Source organism: Lonchura striata, chromosome 13 (assembly GCF_050655825.1).
Source record: "Lonchura striata isolate lonStrDom1 chromosome 13, ASM5065582v1, whole genome shotgun sequence".
NCBI lineage: Eukaryota > Metazoa > Chordata > Aves > Passeriformes > Estrildidae > Lonchura > Lonchura striata.
This window is the reverse complement of record NC_140715.1, coordinates 20,438,620-20,461,685: the sequence shown is the minus strand read 5'-3', so window position 1 is coordinate 20,461,685 and position 23,066 is coordinate 20,438,620. Positions and strand designations below refer to the sequence as shown.

Genomic DNA, 23,066 nt, shown 5'->3' with positions numbered 1-23,066 from the left:
GCACCCTGCCAGCCTGGCTGGGGGAGCTGTGCCAGCTCCTGCCACCTGGGATGGCCCCCACCATTTCCAAAGCTGCCCCAGTTAGCTGCTCTGCTCTGAGTCAGTGGGACCTGTCCTCAGCTGCGCTGGGAGGAATGCATCAGACCTGGGCATGAGACAGGTCATGGTGCAACGATGGTTTTAAATTTTTCTCAAAGTTAAGGCTTTAAAATTACTTCTACAAACACTGAAGAGAGCTCAGTGGTTAGCCATCACATGTGCAGACACCTCATCAGCCTTTTCAGAAGTAGTTCATTTCTCCTTTTCCTCTCATTTCATTATTCCACTGCTTTTCCTGAACTTTAAGCCTCCAGCACCATTCTGAATGTATCCACTCAGCTGCTGTTCAGGGGGACATGTGGGGCTTCACCCACCCACTCGAACCAAGGTTGTCCATCTGTACTTGCAGCTGCTTCCAGCAGCTCTTCTGTGGCTGGGTTCAGCACCTGGCAGGAGCTGGCACTGGGTCCAAGCTGTTCACCAGGGACAGACAGTGGGGTGGGATCCATTCCTGCTACGTTCCCTCTGCATTCCCTGTTTCTCCTCCATTCCCTCTCCATTGCTTCTCCATTTCTTCTCAATTTCCACTGTGTTCCCATTCCATTCCCTCTCCACTGTCACTCAATTCTTGCTCTGTTTCCACTCCATTCCCTGTCCATTCTTCTCCATTCCCGCTCTCCCCGGGCGCTCCGGGAGCCGCGGTGTCAGCAGAGCCCTGAGCAGCTGCCAACACCTCCAGCTCCTCCCTGTCCCTCCAGAGCAAGAACCAGCCCCACCGCAGGGGAGAGTACAATGTCTACAGCACCTTCCAGAGCCACGAGCCAGAGTTCGATTACCTGAAGAGCCTGGAGATTGAGGAGAAGATCAATAAGATACGATGGCTGCCGCAGCAGAACGCGGCGTATTTCCTGCTCTCCACCAACGGTACGTGGCCACGCTGCTTCAGGCCCCGGGGCTCCCACCACCAGGCATCATCTTCTCTGTGGTGTTTCTTCTGGAAAATAGTTCTTAAAAAGTCTCCCTGCAGGGTAACACAGGTGTCTTGGGGGAATGGGTCTGGCAGAGCTCCACCCCTGTGCAGCAGGTGTATTTCACAGGGAGAGAGGGAGGCTTCTCCCCTGACAACAACTTATGTTTTTTATTCTCAGGATCCTGGGAATTTTTGGGGCTTTTTTTATGACAAACTGCAGGTGTTTTGTTTCAATTTGCTGTCATGTTGGGCTCAGCAGTTCCATGTTATGTTCTGATAAATATTGTGAGGATCTAGGAGTACTACTTGGGATAAATAGGACCTTAAGATAGATGTGACTTAATTACTTCAGAGGAAAAGGAGGGGTCTAATTATCTTCCATAACCAACTTGTTTTGTGTTATAGAATTGACTCTATTGATCATTGTAATAAAATTCAAAGACTTATTAAACTCATTTGGGGGAGAATCATTGAAATGCAATGAAGATTAATTATACAGCATAATGTCCTGTTAATTGAGTTTTTAAACAGTTTTTTGATTAACAGGGATATTACCCTTCAATTTGGGTGGTGTTCCATATGCAGGCAGGTTATCAAAACAATTAGTTTGGAAATATTCATGTGTTATGCTGTTTCTTTTTGTTCTTACTGTTACACTAACATTTTATAGTGAACCTCCCCGAAATAGAGCATATTAATAAAAACAAAATTAATTGGCACTGCTTTGGAGTTACTGTGTAAGGGAGAAAATGAAGATGGATGATGGGGTTTTGTATGAAACCTGGTGGAAGTGATGCTAAACTATGGATGCAGTCCCTGGCAGGTGGGAGCAAAGAACACCCCGTTACTGAGAACAACCCCAGGTGTTCCTGGTGTTCTGCTGTGGGGCTCTGTGGCACAGCGGGTGCGATGCTGGGAGGAGGCAGGGAGCTGCCCTCCGTCCTGGTGAGTGCTGGGCTCTGCCCAGTTCTGGGTGGGGAACGTCAGCGTGATCTGGTGAGCTCCAGACGCCCTGTCCCGTCTCAGGGCCGTGCCCAGGCCGGTGTGCCCTGCACGGCTTCGCTCCTACGCAGGGCTGGGCACCCACAGCTCGCTGTGGGCACAGATCCCTGCATCACCTCTTCAGCACACGGCACTGGGGGCACAGGAGGGTTTTCCCTTGGTGCTTCTGTCGGTGGGCGGCTCAGGGAGCGCTGCCTTGATGCTCTCCTCTCTCCTCCCCCAGATAAGACTGTGAAGCTATGGAAGGTCAGCGAGCGGGACAAGAGACCGGAGGGATACAACCTCAAGGATGAGGATGGCCGTCTCCGAGACCCCTCCATGATCACCGTGCTGCGGGTGAGTGTGGGGGGACCGTGGTAGCTGAGGAGCCGCTCCCTGCGGGGTGGTGGATGGAAATTGCTGCTGGTGTCACCTTGGGACGGGTAATGCCATCGTGCCACGCTCGGTTGGTGTTGGAGGGCATCCTCATGCCAGAGCCAGGGCTGTGCCCAGCGCACGGGCATGGCAGAGGGCGAGGGGGCTGCCCTGGGTGCCCGGGCTGTGCTGGGGCTGGGCAGATGGGCTGCCAGTGCCATGTGTGTCCCGTGTCTGCTACCCCAGTGCCACAGCATGCTGTGCTGCCCACGGGCTGGGCAGAAGCTCTCCCAGCTCGGAGCATTCCCAAATACAGCTGCTGCTCCTTCAAATGAGTTTTCCTCCTGGTCATGACCTTAATCAGGACAGCCCAGCTTGTAATTTATTAACACCCTCTCAGAATTTGCTTTTTGAGTACTTGTGGGTTTTATATTTATACATATGAAATTATTACTATGATTGTGCTTACCTCACTTTATGGGTCCCAGTTCCATTGTGCATGAAGCCATTGAGAATCCTGGGCAGCAGTTAGTTCTGGTCTCTGTACAAGGTTGCTCCTGGTGACTGGCAGTGTTTTCCTTTACAAAGCAAGAGAGCATTTGTTTCATGTAGATGTGTATCTGCTGTTATGTTTCAGGCAGCATTTCCAGCCTAACATGGTGATACCTGACAGCCTGTAGGAGAAGTTTGCTTGGTGCCTGGCTGTCAGAGCTGGGGCTGTCAGCCCTTGGCAGGCTGAGAGGCAGGATTGGAAAGGCAGCAGTGTTAAGGGTGTTATCCCAGCTGCTGCTTCCTTCACTGGCCAAACACACTGGGAAGGCCCTGGGATTTCTTTTTCCCATGTAGAAAGTCGTACTGAAATATCAGAGAACTGAACAGAGTTGGAGTCCACTCACTGCCTTGAAAGTTTCAGCTCTTGTTTTACTCTCAGCCCATGCACTCCTGGCAGCAGCTCAGAGCTGTGTGGCTGGAGGAGCTGCTGCTTGGTGTCTGCCACTGCACTAGGGTCAGGGACTGCCATTCCTGCCCCTGGCAGAGGCACGGGGCACTGGGAGGTCAAACACGTCCTAAGTGTGTGGTGTGATGCTCTTTGGTATCTGCTGTGCAGTGCCTGTGGTCCCTGAGGACAGAAGATTGAGGAGTCTTCCACCAGCTCCATTTGATCTAATGTTTTGATGATTTTACTTAGATATTTACATAGCTGTAACCATTTTGCTGCAGCTTTGTGTAAATCTGACATGTAATAGTCCTGTGATGGGTATGCTTTAAATTAAAGCCACATCCATCCACGGTTTAATTTTCAACCACAGACAAGTGAAAAAGTGTTTTAAATGCACCTTGCTGCTGTAATTTCTCATCCATTTGGCTTAATGGTTTAAACGCACTTGATGAGCATCATCCTCTGAGGAATTTCTAACCCACACAGTGCAAAAGGAATATTTAACTCTGCTCAGGCTGTTTAGTTAGGTGTTTGCTGTCATTAGAAGAGCTCTGGTGATTTGAGTTCCCCCCAGTCTAACAGCTGCAGCCCTCTGACCTCGTGTAACTGCCTCGGTGTGCTCCTGAGTACCACTTGTTGTACCTGTGCCTTGGGACGTAGTAGGAAATAATCAACACAAGTGAAATCCAGGGCTTGAACCTTTTCAAAGAGAGATGTGCTGGCTTTGATGGCTCCCAGCACACGGCAGTCTGGGGTGGCACCCCAATGCCCCTGCTGGGTGCAGTGGGTGCTTGCTGCAGGCTGTGCTGCTGCTGGGGCTGCAGTGGGCAGGGCTGTTGTGTGCCTGTTTCTTCGTGTTTGTGCCTGTCACAGAGCCCTCTCTTAAGAGCTGACACTGCACTCTCTGTGTTCCAGCAATCTCCATGATAAATCCTGGTTTGTGTCTCCCATTTTGTGGAAGCACTCAGATTTCTTGGCCCCTGTGCACAGTTTCCCAGGGAGGCTGTGCTGTGGCCCACTGCATCTGATTCCCCTGACAGCAGTCCCAGAGTGGCTGTGATGGGAAATGCCTTGGAAGAGATCTGCTGTGCTGCTGTTCCTTTCTGCCTCAGCAGAGAGATTTGCCTCTTTTCCTTGTACACATTCTGCAGAGCATTTCAACAACAAGGCAGGGACAAGAGATGGGAGCGACAGCTCCATCAGCTGAGTGGACAAGCAGTGAGGCAGCAGCTTTGTCCTCCTGCAGGAAGGTCCCTTCTGCATGTCACAGGGCAGGTCAAACGTGACAAAATTCTGAGCAGTGTGAAGTTGTCACTTCACACTGTGAAGTCTGCCGTGAAAATAGTGTTGGATGCTCATTTCATCTGCAAAATGCTAAGCTTAAGGTGGCATTGGGCACCTCACAGAATGTAATTTATGTAGGTAGGAAATGTGTTCTGGGGAGTGTGCCTGGAGGAGCTCGGCTGCTGGGGCAGGTGGAAAACTCACTGGGTTTATCCCTGAGCACTTTTCTGCTCCCTGCTTTGCCAGGGACTGGATTACAGTTTCCTTCTCAGAGACTCAAGGCTGGGGTCAATCCGAGCTTCAGTTTGACTAATCCCACTTGAGCAGATCCTGTGGAGCACGCTGAGCCCCGGCCTTGAGCCAGTTTCCTCCATGGAAACCCTCTGGGCACAATGGACTGCACTGGACTTACACTTAACTCCCAACCTGAGCCAGAGCAGCGGCCATAAAAAATTCCAGTAAATAATCCATGAGGTGCCTGCCCGATCCCCACCTTGCCAGGGTGACAGTGCAGCCATAGCTCTGTGGTTTCCTGACAGGGGTGGCAGAGCTGGCCACAGGCAGAGCTTTCCTGCAGGGAGCATCTGGGGACAGGCAGCAGGACAGACAATGAAGGGGGAAGCCTGATGGGGCCAGGGGCACTCCCTGGCACCACCTCCCTGCGCTCTGGTCCTTCACCCAGGACTGCAGGTGGTAGGAAGGGCCTGGGAAATGCCAACTCTCTCCACCCCAGACATCAAGAAAATGAGTTTCACAGCTTGAGAAAGGGTTAGTGTCTCATTAACTCAGGACAGGGGAAGACTTCAGCAGGCACAGGGAGAGGAATCAAGTGTCACGAGTGCTTGGAGTGAGTGGGAGGGCTTCGGCATGGGGTACCTGCTAAAAGCAGAAATCAAAATTAAGACTTACTTTGTTTTAAATGAAAAGTGACTGGCATTGCCCCCTCCTGAAAACAGAAAGTAATTGAATTCATTAGTGTTTTATTTTCTTTGACACAGTCTTTCTACTTGATGTGCTTTGTTAAATTGAATTACCATTTAATAATGGGTGTGTGTGACACCAGAGCCTGTCCTCAGGTGGGCTCTGGAGCTGGAGCAGGGATGCACAAGGAGGTCTCTGCTGTCCAGGGTTGTTGTGGCGGCGCTGATTGATCTGGGTGGGTTAGGCAGAAGCTGACTTGGCCTGTGCCTGCCACAAGAACCAGTTCCAGCTGCTGTCACATTGCCCCATTTGTTGGTGTCTCCACTGTGCCTGAGGCCTGGCTGGGCATCTGCTCCCCTTGGCTGTCCCGAGCCAGGCTCCCCTGTGCTGCAGGATCCCTGTGCTGCTGCTGGGGAGCGAGCTCACCATCTGCTCCAGTCACCCTGCAGTCCTTGTCCCTGTGGTCCTTGTCCCTTTGGTCCCTGCGGTCCCTTTGGTCCCTTTGGTCCCTGCAGTCCCTGCGGTCTCTGTGGTCCCTTTGGTCCTTGTCCCTGCAGTCCCTGCAGTCCCTGTCCCGCACCCCAGCTGGCTGAGCAGGATCCAGCAGCTCACACGATGCATCGTTGGCCGTGTTGGGTGCAATTAGCGCCCAGGCTCGTCACACGAGGCTCAGGCTCTGAGCTCGTGCCACTCGAGCTGGCTGTGACCCCCCATCCCCACTTCTGCAGCCAAGGGGAATCTCTTCAGCAGCACACACATAATACAGGTAATGCAGCAGCTGGAGGAAGCAGGAGCATGGGCTGGCACGTTCCTGGTGTTGCCTTCATAACTGTGTCCAAAGTTATTGCTGAGCCCACTCCTCACACACATCTGCCTCTCTCCACTCCCCAGTGGGTTATCCTGATTTATCTAAAGGCAAACACCCACAGCTTGTTCCTGGTCCTTCCCTTCATCCCACCTGTGTGTCCCTCGCTCTGTCCCTTCTCATCTCTTACCTCCATCACTTCACTGTGGGACAAATGCAAAAACGTTTACAGAAAAAATGTGCTGACCTGGCTCTGTCAAGCAAGGTATTTCTGTCAGAAATGCTCCAGGAAGTTCAGATCCTGGATAACAGTGACAAAATGAGGCAGAAGGGGTTCTTTGGTTGTTTTTTTGTTTCAAAGCTGGAACAGTTGTTGCAGCAAGAGCCTGGTGCTCTGGGCTCTCAGTGCTTCACTGTGCTCTAACCATCCTGGAGCCTCTCTCAAAATTAGATGTTTTTTGGGTCTGCTTGTCCTTCTCTCAAGCACGTGGGAAGGCGTTAGTTTCCCTGGAGAGAGCCTGTTAGGAGTGAGTGGATGGAAGCCGGAGCTCCGTGGGACGCCGTGAGGGCATCCCGCCGTGCCAGCCGGCTGGACCCGTCCATGGGTGCTGACCTCTCTCCTCACCTGCAGGTCCCTGTGCTTCGGCCCATGGACCTGATGGTGGAGGCCACTCCCCGGAGGGTGTTCGCCAACGCACACACCTACCACATCAACTCCATCTCCGTCAACAGCGACTATGAGACCTACATGTCAGCGGACGACCTGAGGATAAACCTGTGGAATTTTGAAATCACAAATCAAAGTTTTAGTATCCTTTGTTGCGTGTGGCTCTGGAGACGGGCCTGGGTCCCAGAGAGCCCCAAGGGAAGCAGCAGGGCTGTGCCCATGCCCATGGGGATGGGGACAGAGCGGGCAGTGCCGCAGTTCCTTGGCCCCACACCGGTTGTGGTGCCTCGCTGCAGGAGCTTCACCCTCTGGCAGGAGTTCAGGAGCATGCAATACTGCTGCACCCTCTGGCAGGAGTTCAGAAGCATGCAATACTGCTGCCTGCTGTGCACCTGACTGCAGAGCACTGGAGGTCCCAGGCCCACGTGTCATTCTCAAGGCACTGCCCTCTCATCTCTGCCTGTGATGCTGGTGGGACACCAGGCTGTGAGCAGACGAGGCATCCAGCACTCACATGGGGCTGCTCCCTCCATGGCACAGGGCTCAGCTGGCATTGCCACCACTGCTGCTGTCACCCGATCCGTGGTGACACATTTCTGAATTTGCCTGCAGGGTCTGGTGGGGCAGGCAGAGGGGGGTGGTCTGCAGGTGATGGAGGAGACAGATGCCTTGGGGAAGATGGAATCAGTGATGGTGCCTGGAGAGGACAGAGGCAGTGATGGTGCCTGGGGAAGATGGAATCAGTGATGGTGCCTGGGGAAGATGGAATCAGTGATGGTGCCTGGGGAGGATGGAAGCAGTGATGCTGTGGCACCGTTATACCCTGCAGCGGGTGACAGGCTGCCAGTCACTGCTCTACAAATGAGGTTGTGACAGTCACACTTGTAACAGCCACATCGGAAATAATAAACAGGGCACGAATCATTGATGGTATTTATATGGTGTTTCCTGCTGAGAAATCCCTGGGGCATGGCTTAGGCAGATGGAGAGGATTTCGGCAGTGACAGGCATGTGGCTATGGGAGCTCTGAGCAGCTGCAGGAGAGTAGGGCTGTGGTGCCTGCTTATGTGCAAGGATGAGGGTGAGAAGTATTAAATCTGTGGCAAGCATCTGGGAGTTCACATGGCCCAAGGGACTTAGGTTGGGGTTTTCTGTCGGTTGCTGTGCCCTGGGCTTTGCTGCCACACTGTTTTCAGTGTGGTTACTCACCGTGGCGATGTTGCACTCAAAGACACTTACCGAGGCCTGGCGTGGGTGGGCAGATCAGGTCCCATGTGCCACAGAGGGTCTTCGGGCCGTGGGACCAGAGCTGGGGTTCCCAGCTTAGAAGACATGCTGGATCCTGGCCTTGCCCTGCTGGTGCGGGCTGGCGCTCCACGCTGCGGGTTTGCCCCGTGATGGTGGTGCCTGCCCGGAGCACACGGTTTGCACGGGTGAGGTTTGCACGGTGCAGAGGCACCGGCAGGAGTCTGGGCCGGGCTGCGTGGGCTCCTTGACCGGCCCCGCCAGACATCGTGGACATCAAGCCGGCCAACATGGAGGAGCTGACGGAGGTGATCACGGCGGCCGAGTTCCACCCGCACCACTGCAACACCTTCGTGTACAGCAGCAGCAAGGGCACCATCCGCCTGTGCGACATGCGCACCGCGGCCCTCTGCGACCGCCACGCCAAGTGTGAGTGTGCCCCGCAGAAAGGGAGGATGGAGACCCACCCGGGCCTGGGTCTGCCCCAGCGCCTCCTTCCCCCGAGTCCCGGGCTGCCATCCCCATGGCCACTGCCCAGCTGCCCCCAGTGCAGAGGGAGCTGGGCAGGCTGCTCGGAGGAGGGAGCTGGCAGCAGGAGCTGCTGCGGGCAGGGCAGCACCTGCTCAGTGCCAGAGAAAGTAGGTTTGTTGTGTAAGAGAGAATTAGTGCTCAGAAATCCTTTCCATGAGCTCAGCAGCCCAGATCTGCTTCTGCAGCAGGAGCAAAGCCACACAAAAGCCTTCAGCCCAAAGCAAAAATAGCTAAATAGCTGTCCCAAGCCCCTGCCCTGCCTGGCCACTGGCTTTGGTTCACAGACGCACTCAGGGACTGGGCAGCACCAGTTGTGTGCTGGGAGCCCCATGCTGGATCTGTGTGTGCTGGGAGCCCCATGCTGGATCTCCTGTGAGTGCTGGGAGTCCCCTGCTGGATCTCCTGTGAGTGCTGGGAGCCCCATGCTGGATCTCCTGTGTGTGTGTGTGTGTGTGTGTGTGCTGGGAGCTTGCCTTCCTGCCTGCCTGAGAGCTTTGTTTTTTCTTGTTGCTCTCACTTTTAATATGGAAAAAGCCTCCAGGTTTCTGCCAGTGGTGAAAGGCCGCAGCTCTGCATTTTGCTGTGAGCAGCGCCTTTTCTGCATTGTAGAGATCATTTATATGGGCATTTCAAGACATTTTCCCCACTATACTGGAGCTCCAGGACTTGGTGGTGGGGTGATAAACCTAAGCACACGTGGGTGCTGGGTACAGCATCATGCAAGTGCTCTCTCCCAGAAGCTTCCTGGGGTGCTAGGATAGGGTGGCAGATCCCTGCCTGAGATCAGGGAGCTCCTGCCTCAGCTGATGCTGGGGCTTGTTCTTTCCTTCTGCACAGTTTTTGAAGAGCCCGAAGACCCAAGTAACCGGTCATTTTTTTCTGAGATCATCTCCTCAATCTCTGATGTCAAATTCAGCCACAGTGGAAGGTACATCATGACTCGGGACTACCTCACTGTCAAGGTGTGGGACTTGAACATGGAGAACCGGCCCATTGAGACCTACCAGGTGAGCGTGACACAGCCAGGTGCATGCAGCACTGGGGCACCCACTGCGTTCTTTCCTGAGCCACACTCCGGGCCAGTGGCAGGAGGGCCGGGTATGCACCTGTTGTGTGGGAGCTTTATGCCCATAGATGGTGGAAAGCAGAGTTGTTAAATGTGGGCTCAAGTGGCCTGGTGAGTTGTCACCATGTCCCCAGGGTGGGGGTGGGTGAGGAAAGCTCAGGAGCTGGCAGCTGGAGAGCCAGGTGGGAGGCCTTGTGCAGAGCAGTAGCCCTTTGTCACCCTTTGCCAACAATGTGCCCTGGCACTGCCTGGGGTGCCCAAGCCATGTGCAGAGTGCCTGGCAGTGCTTGGGGAAGAACGGTGGCTGTGGGAGGGCACAGGATGCCAGGCAGTGCCCACGCTGCCAGCTGGGCTGTGGCGAGCGTGGGGCTGGGCTGGGTGTGCCAGCCCCTGTGAGCCAGGGCTGTCTGCCAGCCCCTGGGCTGTGCTGGCCACTGTGGGGGCTCACCCTGTCCGTCCCCCCGGCAGGTCCACGACTACCTGCGGAGCAAGCTCTGCTCGCTGTACGAGAACGACTGCATCTTTGACAAGTTTGAGTGCGTCTGGAACGGCTCTGACAGGTGAGCACGCGGCGCTGCGGCTGCGGTCAGCCCAGGGATGCTCACCTTGGTTTGGCCCAAGGGGTGCCTTGGCCCCTGGGCAGCCCCTTCCCTGGCCTTTGGCTGGGCGTGGGGTCTGGACGGGTGCAGCAGGGACCACCTACACCTGCAGCCTGTATGCAGTGGGGATGTCTGAGGGTCCCACTCTCTCCCGGACAGAATCAGTTACACCTCTCTGTGTCACCCACGGCTGGAAGAAGGTGGTGATGGGTTTAGCTTCAGATTGCCAGAATCTGGGGATAATGAGTCTCCGGGTGTGACTTACACCGAGCTAGGTGGCAGGAAGTGTGCAAGCCCCTAGCAGGGCTGCCATGGTTTTTGTTTGAGCCAGAGTGAGCTGACAAATCACAACTGGGCCTGAGACAAATTCCAAGTCTTACCCAAATCTCATTATGCCTCTGAATGTTCAGTCTTGCTCTGGTCACCTGCAGTTTGCCTCTGAAAAGGTGTGAAAACCCTCTGTCTATCTGTCCTTCCCCGTTGCAGCGTCATCATGACCGGCTCCTACAACAACTTCTTCCGCATGTTTGACCGCAACACCAAGCGCGACGTGACGCTGGAGGCGTCGCGGGAGAACAGCAAACCCCGTGCCATCCTCAAACCCCGCAAGGTCTGTGTGGGTGGAAAGCGCAGGAAAGACGAGATCAGTGTGGACAGTCTGGACTTTAGCAAAAAGATCCTGCACACAGCTTGGCACCCCTCTGAGAACATCATCGCTGTGGCAGCCACGAACAACCTGTACATATTCCAGGACAAGGTTAACTAGGAGGACCAGGTCTTTAGGAGTCTCATGTACTGATACCAGTGAACACAAGGTTTCAACTGTTCCTTTTCTTTCTTTCTTTCTTTCTTTTCCTTTCCTTCCTGTTCTTTGTTCAGTTCCTGCTCTGCAGATCGTGGTTGTGCAGAGGAGCGCTGGGGCACTCCGGCCCAGGGGCCACTGGGGGCACCCCCCAGACTCCAGATTTACACAGGGAGAGCTGAGACTTCTTACAGGGCAGTGGGAGGGAGTCAGGCCTAGCTGTCCCTGTCCCCAGGCAGTGCTGGGGTGGCTGAGGAGGTGATGGGGAGGGGGCTGTCAGCTGGGGAAGGGATTGATGGGGTAACAGCCCGTGGGCTCTGGCCAGCTCTGGTGGCAGTGGTCCCACTCCAATTGCTTTAAACCTGATCCCAGAAATATTCCACCTGTTGTGTGGAAGATTGGAATGTTGCCTCCCTTTGCCATTTTCCACATTTGTCTTTTTATTACAATTATTTTGTGTTTTACTAACAGAGACAGCAAAACCAAACATAAAATGGAAAAGTTCAGTTTTGCAATGGACAAGCTTAAGGGGCAGGGGGTATGTGCTGCACCTCCAGATGTGTCTGCTCCAGCCAGGTTGCCCCCCCAGCCCCAGAACCCTCCTGAGGTTTTGGCTTTGTAGATACTGTGGTGCCTTCTTTGGTATATGAAATACCTTTATAAACGATGCTTCCGACCTGCATTGATCGCAAACCAAACCAACCCTGGGCTCTGCTGCAGTTCTGGGCTTTGCTTTGGTCATTTTTCTCATTTTGTTGTGAGCTCTTGCATGTCATGACTGACTGTCTCTCTCTCTTTCTCTCTCTTTCTCTCTTTTTTAATTAATTTATTTATTTATTCAATTTTTTAAAGATAAAGTATAAGTTGCTAATTTATGACCTAAAAAAATCCAACTGTATATTGCTGTTAGCCCCTGACTGTGTCAGAGAGAGGCTGTATGCAGTCCTACATTATAATAACAATGATGATAATAATAATAAAATCGGTAACTCTTTCTCTTTGCATGGCGAGGCTGCCTCTTTCTACTTTACAGATTGGTCGGGTCCCTCTTTACTTGAACAACTGTTCGGTAAAAAGATTGACTGGATTTTTTGTAAATCTGAAAACTGTTCCTGCAGCAAGAAGCAAATGAAGTAAATTACAAAATTCAACACCGTCACCTCGGCAGTGGCTCCACAAGGGTGACCCTGTTGCCATCCCTCCTGAGGGGCACCTGGCACCCCCAGCACCCCAGGCCTTCAGGCATCGGACACAAGTCACCACGGCCAGGTGTCCCCTGAGCCTCTCTGCGGGCACCATGGGGCTCATGGCATGCCCCGACCAGGGAAAGGAACTGCTACACACCCACAGAGCTCATGGACTGCATGGAGACCAGGAGCTGGCTGGAGGCAGGGCCCCACACACCACTTTCAGAGGAGCCATCCCAAGGGAAGAACAAAGTGCACTGGCTTATGGATGTGTTCCAAGGGATAGCTTTCAGGAGTAACTTTTTTTTTAAATGAAATGGTAAAATAAAATAGCAAGAGTAAAAGCACCGTTTTATAAGAAAATGCTCCCTTTTGGTTCTGTAAGGAAAGCCTACGCTGCGGTGTCAGAAGTAAAGTTGTCCCAAACGTGTCTGTGTGGATCGATGCCTGTTGTGCCTCTCGCGCGTCGGGGCTCTGCAGCGGCGGGGGGTGGCCAGGGCCCTGCTGATGAGGGGTGAGCAGAGGAGCCCCGAGGCCCGAGGATTCGGGTCCCCCTGAGGGCGAGGGACAGTGGGGCACTGTGTAACAGGGTAACCTGTGTAACAGGTTTCCTGGCAGGGCCCCCCTGCACAGGAAACTCGGTTCTGGGTACAGCCCTGGGAGGAGCTGCCAGCCCCTGCCCCAGTGCTGCTCCTGGATAATTCAAACAGCAGCCCTCACTTAGCAGCTGCAGGGCACGGACTGTGCAGGCAGGGAGATGTTCCTCAGACACTCATTTACCTTCACATTAGCTGCAGGATCTTCATCAACTGAAACAGGAGGAACCAGCCCTGGTTCTGCTCCATTGTGTACAGCACATTCTGGGTTGCTGGATCTTGTTGCTCCACAAGGCAGACCTTAGTTCAGCTCTTTTCAAAAGCAGAGCTTCTTTCCCTTTCTTAAGCTTGCTTGGATTTAACCTCTGCCGTGCTGTGAGTGCTTGGCCACAGAAGGCAGGGCCAGCCAGGGGAACCTCCTAGGCTGCCACAGGAATGGTGCTAGGGAAGATGTCAGCATCCCTTAAATCCAGCCTTCTCGCTGGACGAGGATCCTACGGGCTGTCCCCCTACCGCTGGGGAAACTGGGGACTCTGCTTAAGGGGCTGCCAGGGGAGACCTGCTCCATGGTCCACAAGCAACACCCCAGCCAGGAGCCCTGCACATGGGCAGGATCATTTTATCCACAGAATAAGCAAATAAATAGATTTTTATTAACATCTGGTCTCCATAAACCAGATCAATTAAAATTAATAGCCATCTTATTTAATGGACAAGTTCATGATATTCTAAACCAGCCATAACAAACACACGGATTCCCACTGGATTGTGCTGAACAAGAGGAAATGCAGTTACTGGCAGAGCCAGGGAGTGGCACAAGGACACAACTCCCAGCACAGCACCCTGCTCTGAGCAGCACCTGTGTCCCAGACACGAGCACGGCCACACACGAGGGCACCGTGCTGGCTGGCAGGGGCAGATGGGCCACGTCAGATGTGGGGAGGGCAGCAGGGTCCCCCTGTGCCCACCCTGTGCTGGGTTGTCAGGGGGTTCTGTCCTGGCAGCTGAGCCCTGGAATGAGCTGACCTGGCCATCATCCAGGGAGATTGTGCCACAGCCCAGCCAGGGCTCCCCCAGCTCTGCAAGCCTCCCTGGCCCATTGAGATTTTACTTTCTGGATGAGAGCTACATGTCCCACAGGGTCTCACACGTCTGGTGTTAGCCAGCTGCAATCCTCATCACTCCACTCCCACAAAAGGCTTCGACTGACACTGGTTTCAGATGGTTTGGGTATCCCCAGACCAATGGAAGGGGCAGATACCAAGAGGGAAGGGACACCTGCCCTGACTTCAGGGTGCACACCCTCACTAGGAGAACCACAGAGCTCCACATTCCACTATCAGCAGCTCAAGTCTCCCCAGACGGTCCCAATCTTTGTCAAACCCCCCTCTCTTGATGCTCAGCCTGCAAGTCCTGGTCCTGGCCACCAACACCAACTGCTGACAAGAAATCACTTGTCAGGATGAGGGAAAAAGGGACTTCTTCCCCAACTCTCCTCTAAAAGCAAGAGCCGATGTAAACACAACCAGCAGAAAGAAACTGGCTCTGCAAGCACTGCTGGCTCATGTAGAGCTAACCTGAAAATTATTCTGCTCACCCCCCTGCCCATATGCTGACCCCACACTGTCCAGTGCCACCGGCCCTGTTCTGCTGAGCACAGCCAAGAATGTAGGCAGTATCACTTCAGTCACTTGCTTTACTCATAAATTCACAAGTCCAACAAAATTCAACAGAAATCGGGATTAGGCCTGTACAATCCATATATAAAAAGGGTTGGTTTATTGTAGTTCAAATACATAAACTGAACAATCCCAACATTTCAAAATTAAACTTTAGAAACACAAGTTTAACATTCAAAACAGAGTATAGTTTACAAGAATTGCCCAGAGGGGGTATGCACAGTCTAATCCAGAAGTATGTAAAGATCACTTTATTGTAAATAAAAATGTGTTTATACAACCGTCCTGGCCTGCTCACTTCTGGGATCTCCAGCTTTGAGCAAAACTCATTAGACAGAACTTCACTTAGGCAGAGCAACTTGACTGCTGCAAATCGATGGCTGGGGGCAGGAACAGAGCAGCCTGTGAATAAACCTGATTTGGTCTCCAAGTCCCTGTTCTCCACTCAGCTCTAACAGATTCAGTTCCATTCCCAAGGGTGGAAGCAGAGAACTGGGACTGGTGTTCCCAGAGTGGGCTGTCAGTGACCAGTAATGTGAGTTAGCAGAGCGTGTCACCTCCTCCTGCCTGGACTGCGGGCACCAGGAGGCAGCTGGTGGCACACATGCAGGACACGCTCAGACCACACCAGCAGCACCCTTGGGGCTCACATGCAGGACACTGCTGAGAGGAAAGGCCCAGGCAGCAGTCACCCACACCTCACACACACCACCCCGAGACCCAGTCACCAGACAGCCCACGCTTTGGGATTTGTCACTCACACTCCAACTAACTCATAAATATCTTTAATGTGAGTTTTTGTTGTTGGTTTTCCCCCAGAGATAATTTTACGTTCACTAATGCTGCTTCTGCCTCTGTTCCTCAGATGTTTGAATATATTCACGGCAATGGATGTGTGTAACCTGACAGATGGCTCATGCAAGCGTTTGGATTTACCAGACACCCTTGGACTGGGAGCATTCCGTGGCTATTTCGTCGTTCTCCGCGTGGGCTCGGAGGCGGTGGGCGGCGGGGGAGGCCCGCGCCGGTCCAGGTCATCCACGTAGGACACGATGAGCTTGCGCCGCTCCTCGGGCACGCAGTCCAGCACCAGGTACCGCTTGTCGTTCTGCAGGATCTTCTCCACGTCCTTCAGGTGCTGGTCGGACTCCTGGATCAGCTTTTTGGATCTGCAAGCAAGGGTGAGAACAGCACTGCAGCGTGGCGGGGGCAGGGAGCCCGGGGAGCTGCCCCACCGTAAGGGAGCACCGGGAGCCCACGGACAGCCCAGCCAGGGAAGGGTGCAGGGACTGGGCCATCTTCTGATGGAGCAAGGAACATGTCAGCTGGGGACTGGGCACGTAACAGTGCTCTGGGCATGGCAAACACAGGCTCGTTGCCTGTGTTAAATAAGCACCATTAAAGACTTCAGTAACAGACATCAGTTTGCTGCTGTTTGTATGGAAAAGCAGAATAAAAGCTGCGTCCTGCACGAGTAGTCCCCACCTGTAGGTGATGAATTTGGTCTCCTTGAGCAGCGTCCGGAAGTCAGCTTTGGCAGTGATGTATTTGTCTCGGATGTATTCCTCAAACTCCCTCTGCTTTTTCTGAAAGACAAAAGATAAATATGAATCACTGTGTACGGATCCAGTACTCCCTGCAACCGAACACACTGAACACCAGCAGTAATTATATGTTAATTATACTTTTCTTTACCTTCTACATTTTAAATGTTTTAAAAATCATATTTAACTACTACCACCTGTGTCCACACAGAGCTGAACCCACTGCAGCAGCCACCAACTCACTTCTCTGTACCCTGCACCAGACTGGAAGCTGGCAAGAGTGAAGCAAACTACTCACCCTGTCGCTCGAAGAGAACTTAATGCACCTTGGATCTTCTTTAATTATTTTTTTCACTTCCTTCCATGTTGATGTTAAAGTTATCTTTCAAAAGAAGTAAAAATAGTTAAATTAAAAGTAAATTAGACTGTAAGAATAAGGAATGCAAACACTACTAACCTCTGAAGCCTTTAAATATATCCTAAGTCCACTGATGAACTTGCTGTTAAGTGCTGGGTTCCCATTACTTATACTATTACAGTTGTATTTTTAAAACAAGTTGATTTTACATAGTGACTCTTCTTTCATATTTTGAGATGCCATTTTCAGATCAAGGTCCTCCAAATATCATTTACTTTCCACAGTCTCTTTCTAGTACAATTATGTATATTGTGTTAAAAATTACCTGCAGAAAACTTGCCTCTAAACTAAAATAACTAATGCATAAAAAATCAGGTAAAAAAACCTCCAGGTTAATTTAAAATTGCCTGAAGCTGGCACAAAGCTAAAAAAGAGGAAACCTCACTAAAACCCCAATGCACAGAATCAGGGATGCATTCCACAGCATGAGCAGAGTAAAAGTTCAGGTTCAGCAGGAGAATATCAGAGCAGGTGAAATGGGTAAGACCACACTGATGGCCATTAAGGCAAACACCCTGCATATCTGAAGGAGCCACACACTGAAGAGTATGAAATAACTCAGTACTGAAGAAATAAAAAGAAGATGAAAAGATCACTCATTAGAAGTTTATATGTAAAGTAACTGTATGCTTAATTGAAGTAAAACTCCAGATAAACAGGTAAGGAAACATAAGGCACAAATTTTGTTATGAAGGAGAAAGATAGCAATGAAGCAAAGAGGCCCTGGAAATAAAACCAAACCAAACAGATTGTGGAACAGAAAAACAGAAAAAGAGAAATCCCAGCGGGCTGAAAAGATTGTCAATTTGAACATCAACAGCTCTCACCGCTGAAGTTTCATCCAGAAGTTGCCTGAAATGTTCCCTCTTCTTTTTGGTAAGTGCCTCAATGTGTTCGTTAAAGAGCTTCTCCTTCTCCTCTCTCTCGAGCAGGGAGCCCGACTCCCAGCGGTGATCTTTGCGCAGAGTCCTCCTGGTGTCAGACCAGGACACATCCGAAGAACGCACCTGAGCCAAAGATTATTCATTTTTAAGCCAGTTTTTCCACAGTTCATTGATGACTATTATATGCTTGGTTTTTTACCCTGTTTGAAGTTAAGGTTAAAATAGAAGAGAAACCCTCAGCTTTTAAGAAGCGACTGTAGCCGGTTCCCTACAAACGCTGAACAGGCAGTGGCAAGAGGAATCCCTCCACACCGGTTCAGAGCAGATGGAGATGTCCCACAGACCCGGCTGAGCATTCTCAAAACCAGAAAATCCAAGCACCCTTTCCTTCCTGCTCTGTGTGTAACACTGTGTTCACCAGAGTGCTTGGAAAGGCAACCTTGGAGATGATTATTTCCAGAGACACCAGGAACTTTACAGTGTTTGCAGAGCCCTGTTTCCAGCCCAGAGAGCACCCTCTGCATGAGAACCCTAAATGCACAGCCTTCTCTTCCAACCAAGGCAAAACTCTTAGTGGGATTCCACCTCTTTGGAGCTGAACTCCAAATGCCAAAAGGCTTTGAGAGGGAGCACCCAGCAGCTAAAGCCTGCCCCGAGGCGCAGAGGTGTCCGTGCCTCACCATGTCTGACAGCAGAGCTTTGAAGTTCTGGATGGCCTCCTCGCGCTTGTGCTGCTCCCGCTCGCGGTCGATCTCCTTGGTCTGCTCCGAGCGCGCTTTCTGCACCTCCCGCTCGCGCTCCCGCAGGCTCGCCTCGATGCGCGCCTGCCGCTCCAGCTCCTTCTCCTTCTCGGAATCTAAGTTCTGAAATCCAGCAACAAACTGTTCTCAGTAAGAGCAACACTTCTCATTAGAAAGAGAACTAAAGGGCTATCAAACTAAAGGCAGCTCAGAACAAAAGACTTTCAAGGGATTTGAGTTCTATGGATTACAAAATTTTGCTTCAGGAGCCAAGCTGAAGCATTACAACGTTTACATGGGGAGAGATAAATTTGGTCACAGATCAACTATTCCCAGGAGCTGTGTCCAGTGACAGACTCTGAATAAGGGAGGCCAAGGGGAGCACTGTTTGTTAGCCCAGTTTTACATTCTCAACCATTAAATGCCTGGAAGAGAAAAGTAGGAATACTGGATTAAGAAAGAAGCGGCACTGAAGGAACTGGGTGTGAAGACAGGTATGAAGCTCAGCTGACAGGGAAAATCACAGCAAAGGAAATGCAGCCCATCCTAGGAGGAAGTAATCAATGTGGTGTCTGTATCTGCTGCAGTTTTACAGCCATTTTTACCACCAGTGATTTCATAGGAATCTTGGAGGCGTAAGTTCTCCCAGATAATCGTGTGTGTGCATGAACACAGGTCCCACACACATCCCCCACCAAGGACAGAACTCTAAGTTCCAAGCTGCCGTTCTGGGGTACCCCTACAGTAACTCTGGTATGGAATTCTCCTCAGCACAGACCAGTCTGCCCACAGCACACCCGAGCCACACTCCCAGTACTCCCACCTTGGCTATTTTCTCGATGTACTGCTTGAACAGGTCCTCCCTCTGTGAGGAGCTGTCCACCGCCTTGTACCGTGGGTCAGTCTCCACTTTGTCCTTCACTTTGCTCCAGCGAGACTGACTATCCAGGTGGTGGTTTGCCAGCAGCTCAAAGAAGTCCATTTTGATCTGTTTTACAGACAGAAACAGAAAGACAACACTTGAGAAAGACACTTTAATATTCCACAGTTTGCTCTTATGACAAAAGGAGTCAACTTACCTTCATCAGAGGGATCACATTAACATTACATACCATTGCAATTTAGAGCAATCACCAAAACTCTGAATTTAGGCCCAAATTCACTGTTCCTTGAGACAATTTTGCCAAAGCAGATACATTTAGGCAATCTGCTACAATTTAAGATGAACTCTATAAAGAATGATCCACCAATACACTCTATTGTTTTACTCCAATTTAAGCTTGTTGTTTAGCTTTTATATATGTCAAATTAAGTTACTGATGCTGCATGGTAGCATTTTGCCTATCAGTACTCCAGAAACCATGCAGCTGGAAACAAGGCTCTGGAGGAATCAGGTGCTTATGGATTCATCCTTCAGGTGTACAATTAACAGAGGTAAATGCTTGGATCTGCCAACAAAGACTGATGTCTTAAGATGGATCTAACCAATAAAGCATTATCCACATCTGGCAATTAAGTCGATTATATTTAGGATGGACATGCACATTTCTGTCCGTTGCAAGGGCTGGCAGAGGATCAATCAGAGCAGGGTTTATTTCAATACAATGTTTTCATCCAAAGTCCCAGAACAGCAGCTGTAAGGGCAACTACTGTGCCTTTATTAGATAGCTTGATTTCTGGGGAAGATGACCTCCCTGTCCCTGCTGCACTTTGGCTCTTAGGTCACCATACACTCCTGGCAGGCTGGCTGGCCTTTCAGCCTCCCCCTCCCAGAGCAGAGGCGAGGGGCTGGGCTGCCTCGCTCGCTGGGGCCAGGGCAAAGGGTTCTGCCTCCACAGCACCCCACACCCTGCCGGGCCACAAACTCAACACAGCTTTATTTCCCAAAACCAAAAATCCAGGAGGAGGACAGATGTTATTTGCTACTCATCTCCCCTCCCCATCCCTTAGAAAAGGGAAGCCAGGAGAAGCAATTTAGCTGCAGAACACTGAGGTTCCTCGGGGAAGGGAGCAGATGGACAGAGCAGGCTCCAGCTTGCCAGAGACCTGGCACATCCTTATCCTCTAAAACGTGCTTAGTTACAGAATGCAAGAACAGAATGAAGATCAGCACCAACATTCTGCAACCTTGCCCAACAATACTTCTAATTATTCAAAATATTAACATATAAACATAAAAGGCTCTATAGGCTTTCTTTACTATACCAAAGGAGACTAAGACAGTAAAGCAGAGATCAGAAACCAGCCCCTTAGTGCCAGTGGGAAGTTGTGCTACAGCCATAGCACTACTGCTTTATCTTAAAGGAGCTCAACAAAATGCTAAGCAAACTGTTTATTCATTGTAAAATTAAGAATGTTGTTTCAAAACATCATAAAACATGCATGCAGTTTCAAAATATGAAGCTTTCTAAGCCATGGTATTTGAAATATTTGTTAGAAACCAAACAGTTCCCAGCTGTTACTACAGAAGTCTCTAAGGTAAGGGTTTCCCCCAAGCTCTTGCATTGTGTGTGTATTCCAGAGGATGAGGTGCCACACTGCCAGGAGCACCGTGGCACCAGCTGCCACACAAAGCTTCACCTGAGGCCACCAGCACTGCAGGAGGATGCTCCTGCGGGAGCTGCCAGTGGCACCCCTGCCCAGCTGTGTGGCTGCCAAGACCCCTCACTCCCCAAACCCCTCTGGAGCTCCTGCCCAGCTGTGCAGCTGCCACTGGGACCAGCTGCAGCCCTGCAGGAGACAGGAGAGCACAGCCAATTCCCTCCCCAGTGAAAACAATGGCACTTCAGGCCTCGGTGCTCTAAAACAGCTTTCACTTCACTCAGGTGCCCTATACACAGCACAGGCACTGCCAGCTCATTTTAAATTTTAAAAAGATGAAAATGTCTCAAGTAATTGAGTCTGCAGCATCTCACCAAGGATGAGGAGGCCAGCTGAGGACAGTGAGTTCCGTGTGCCTGCACACAGGGACTCGCTCGACAGTGCAGCGTCAGGCAGAGCCCTGGCCTGGGCACAGCCACCAGCACGAGGTGCAGGCACCTGCAGCCAGGAGCCCCGCCAGGCTGTGCCAGCTCACACAGCTCATCCTGGGACACGGCAGAAGGAGCAGCCTGGGCACCGCCACCTGCCCACACAGCCCACCCTGAGACCCTTAACCCGCCCGCTGCTCCTCTCTGCCATCGCAGGAGCATGGCATGGCATGGGATTTACTCGGTGAAAATGGGATTTACTCACTGAAATCAGGCACAGGAATAAAACTGCCACTGGAAAAGCTGGCTGCTCCACGCCCATCCCATAAGCCTTAACCCCGTAAGGCAAAATCAAACATCAATGTAATCTAAAACCCTTACGTTAAAGATTTCTGTAAAGTTGATTCTCCCTAAGTAAAGATTTTAGACAGACTGAGAAAGCTTCAGGTAAAATGCCTTAAATTTTCTTTTGTGTTTTAAGCACTTTCATAATCAAAGGAAAATAAGGCTGAAAACATTTCAGGTGTATTTAGAAGTCTTTTTTTTTTTGGCAGTTAACACATTGCAGGTACAAGTCTCATCACTTCACAAGGAAAAAAACTAAAAAAATGTAAAGTACCGGAACTGCGGGAGGCTAAAGTCACCACACAGAGATACCAATGCTTTCCTCACTAGGGAATCCCATAATATTTGCGTGTCAGTGATTGACAGCTGTCAGACTGAACTGATTGACAGGCCGCACAGCACATAACTGTAAAGTCTATCCACTTGTTATAAAACAGAATACATAAAATGGTTACAAAAGGCTTTTGGAGAAAAAAAAAACATTATTTAAAGCAAACAAATACAATCTCTTCTTTTAACTTTTCAACTTTAGAACAATCATGCAACAACAAAACTAGTATTTATGCTTTAAAGTCTTCAACTGCACTATTAAGCTGCAAAAATGCTTTAAAATTCCATATTCACAATCAAACTGCAGTATGTAAAATCTAGTCTTGAACTACATCAGTTCCCCTCTGAAAGCACAATCATTTCATGGAAAACAGTAGCGATAAGGTAATGTTTGAGAAAATCAAGTACAGAATCAAATTGTATCAGATAACCCAGATTTTAAAAATACACAAAACTTCTCAAAGAATGAAACTGTCCCCAAATCTGACCTGTCCCCCAGCATTTCTCCCTCCTGCAAGCATTCCAGGTAGGGAAACCTGCAATAACTTTACACTACATAATAAAAATAGCAGACTTCCACATAGTCCAAAATGATTTGCCTTCAGAGGTGACCTTCTCCACTCACACACACACAGGGACGTGGCAGTAAGTGGCCCCAGGTTTTGGTGACCCCGTCTGAAATCCCGTCTCCAGGGGGGAGAGCTGCTCCCCACCACTGGCAAGCACGTGACACTGGGGGTTCATTAATCTCTAAAAGCTGGCCTTTAAATCTAATAAGCAGCAGTTTACAGGTAAGATCTACTAATTCAAAGCTTAAAAAGTCCCCCCCTAAGTGCCTGCTTTGATATGGAAAGGGAACTGTCTGAAACTTGAAGAGACTATTCTCAGGGAATTGCAATTCCTGTCTGCCCCCAGTGATGGAACAGAGAGGTAATGACCATCTTTGGGGTTCCAGCCAAACAGGGTAAGACTCCTTTGCCTTTTCATACATTGGGATAAAAGAACTTAATAAAAAAAAAAAATTAAGCATTACTTCAGTTAAGAAGATAATGTTACTGCTTGGGTAAATTAAAAAAACCAGTGTTGTTTAAGCAAACTCAGCTGCTCCACAGGTAAAAAAAATTCAGTTCTAAATATTCTAGAAGTCAG

General features: G+C 50.7%; 2 protein-coding genes across 10 annotated transcripts in view; one reads left to right on the top strand and one right to left on the bottom strand.

Annotated features, from left to right (window-relative positions):
- PPP2R2B (protein phosphatase 2 regulatory subunit Bbeta) overlaps positions 1 to 12,842 on the top strand; it is a 60,662-nt gene extending 47,820 nt beyond the window's left edge. For all 3 annotated transcript variants that reach the window (XM_021543084.4, XM_085591638.1, XM_021543085.3), the window contains 7 exons: positions 798 to 963; positions 2,235 to 2,347; positions 6,947 to 7,124; positions 8,492 to 8,656; positions 9,596 to 9,765; positions 10,293 to 10,384; positions 10,910 to 12,842. In XM_021543084.4, coding sequence (XP_021398759.2) covers positions 798 to 963; positions 2,235 to 2,347; positions 6,947 to 7,124; positions 8,492 to 8,656; positions 9,596 to 9,765; positions 10,293 to 10,384; positions 10,910 to 11,189 — 1,164 coding nt within the window. In that variant the 3' untranslated portion in view covers positions 11,190 to 12,842. The remainder of the gene's footprint in view (positions 1 to 797; positions 964 to 2,234; positions 2,348 to 6,946; positions 7,125 to 8,491; positions 8,657 to 9,595; positions 9,766 to 10,292; positions 10,385 to 10,909) is intronic.
- A 1,844-nt stretch (positions 12,843 to 14,686) lies between these two features.
- Positions 14,687 to 23,066, bottom strand: part of TCERG1 (transcription elongation regulator 1) — a 29,112-nt gene continuing 20,732 nt past the window's right edge. For all 7 annotated transcript variants that reach the window (XM_021543086.4, XM_021543088.4, XM_021543089.4 and 4 more), the window contains 6 exons: positions 19,097 to 19,261; positions 18,214 to 18,396; positions 17,477 to 17,656; positions 16,530 to 16,613; positions 16,173 to 16,273; positions 14,687 to 15,856 (listed from right to left, as the gene is read on the bottom strand). In XM_021543086.4, coding sequence (XP_021398761.2) covers positions 15,655 to 15,856; positions 16,173 to 16,273; positions 16,530 to 16,613; positions 17,477 to 17,656; positions 18,214 to 18,396; positions 19,097 to 19,261 — 915 coding nt within the window. In that variant the 3' untranslated portion in view covers positions 14,687 to 15,654. The remainder of the gene's footprint in view (positions 15,857 to 16,172; positions 16,274 to 16,529; positions 16,614 to 17,476; positions 17,657 to 18,213; positions 18,397 to 19,096; positions 19,262 to 23,066) is intronic.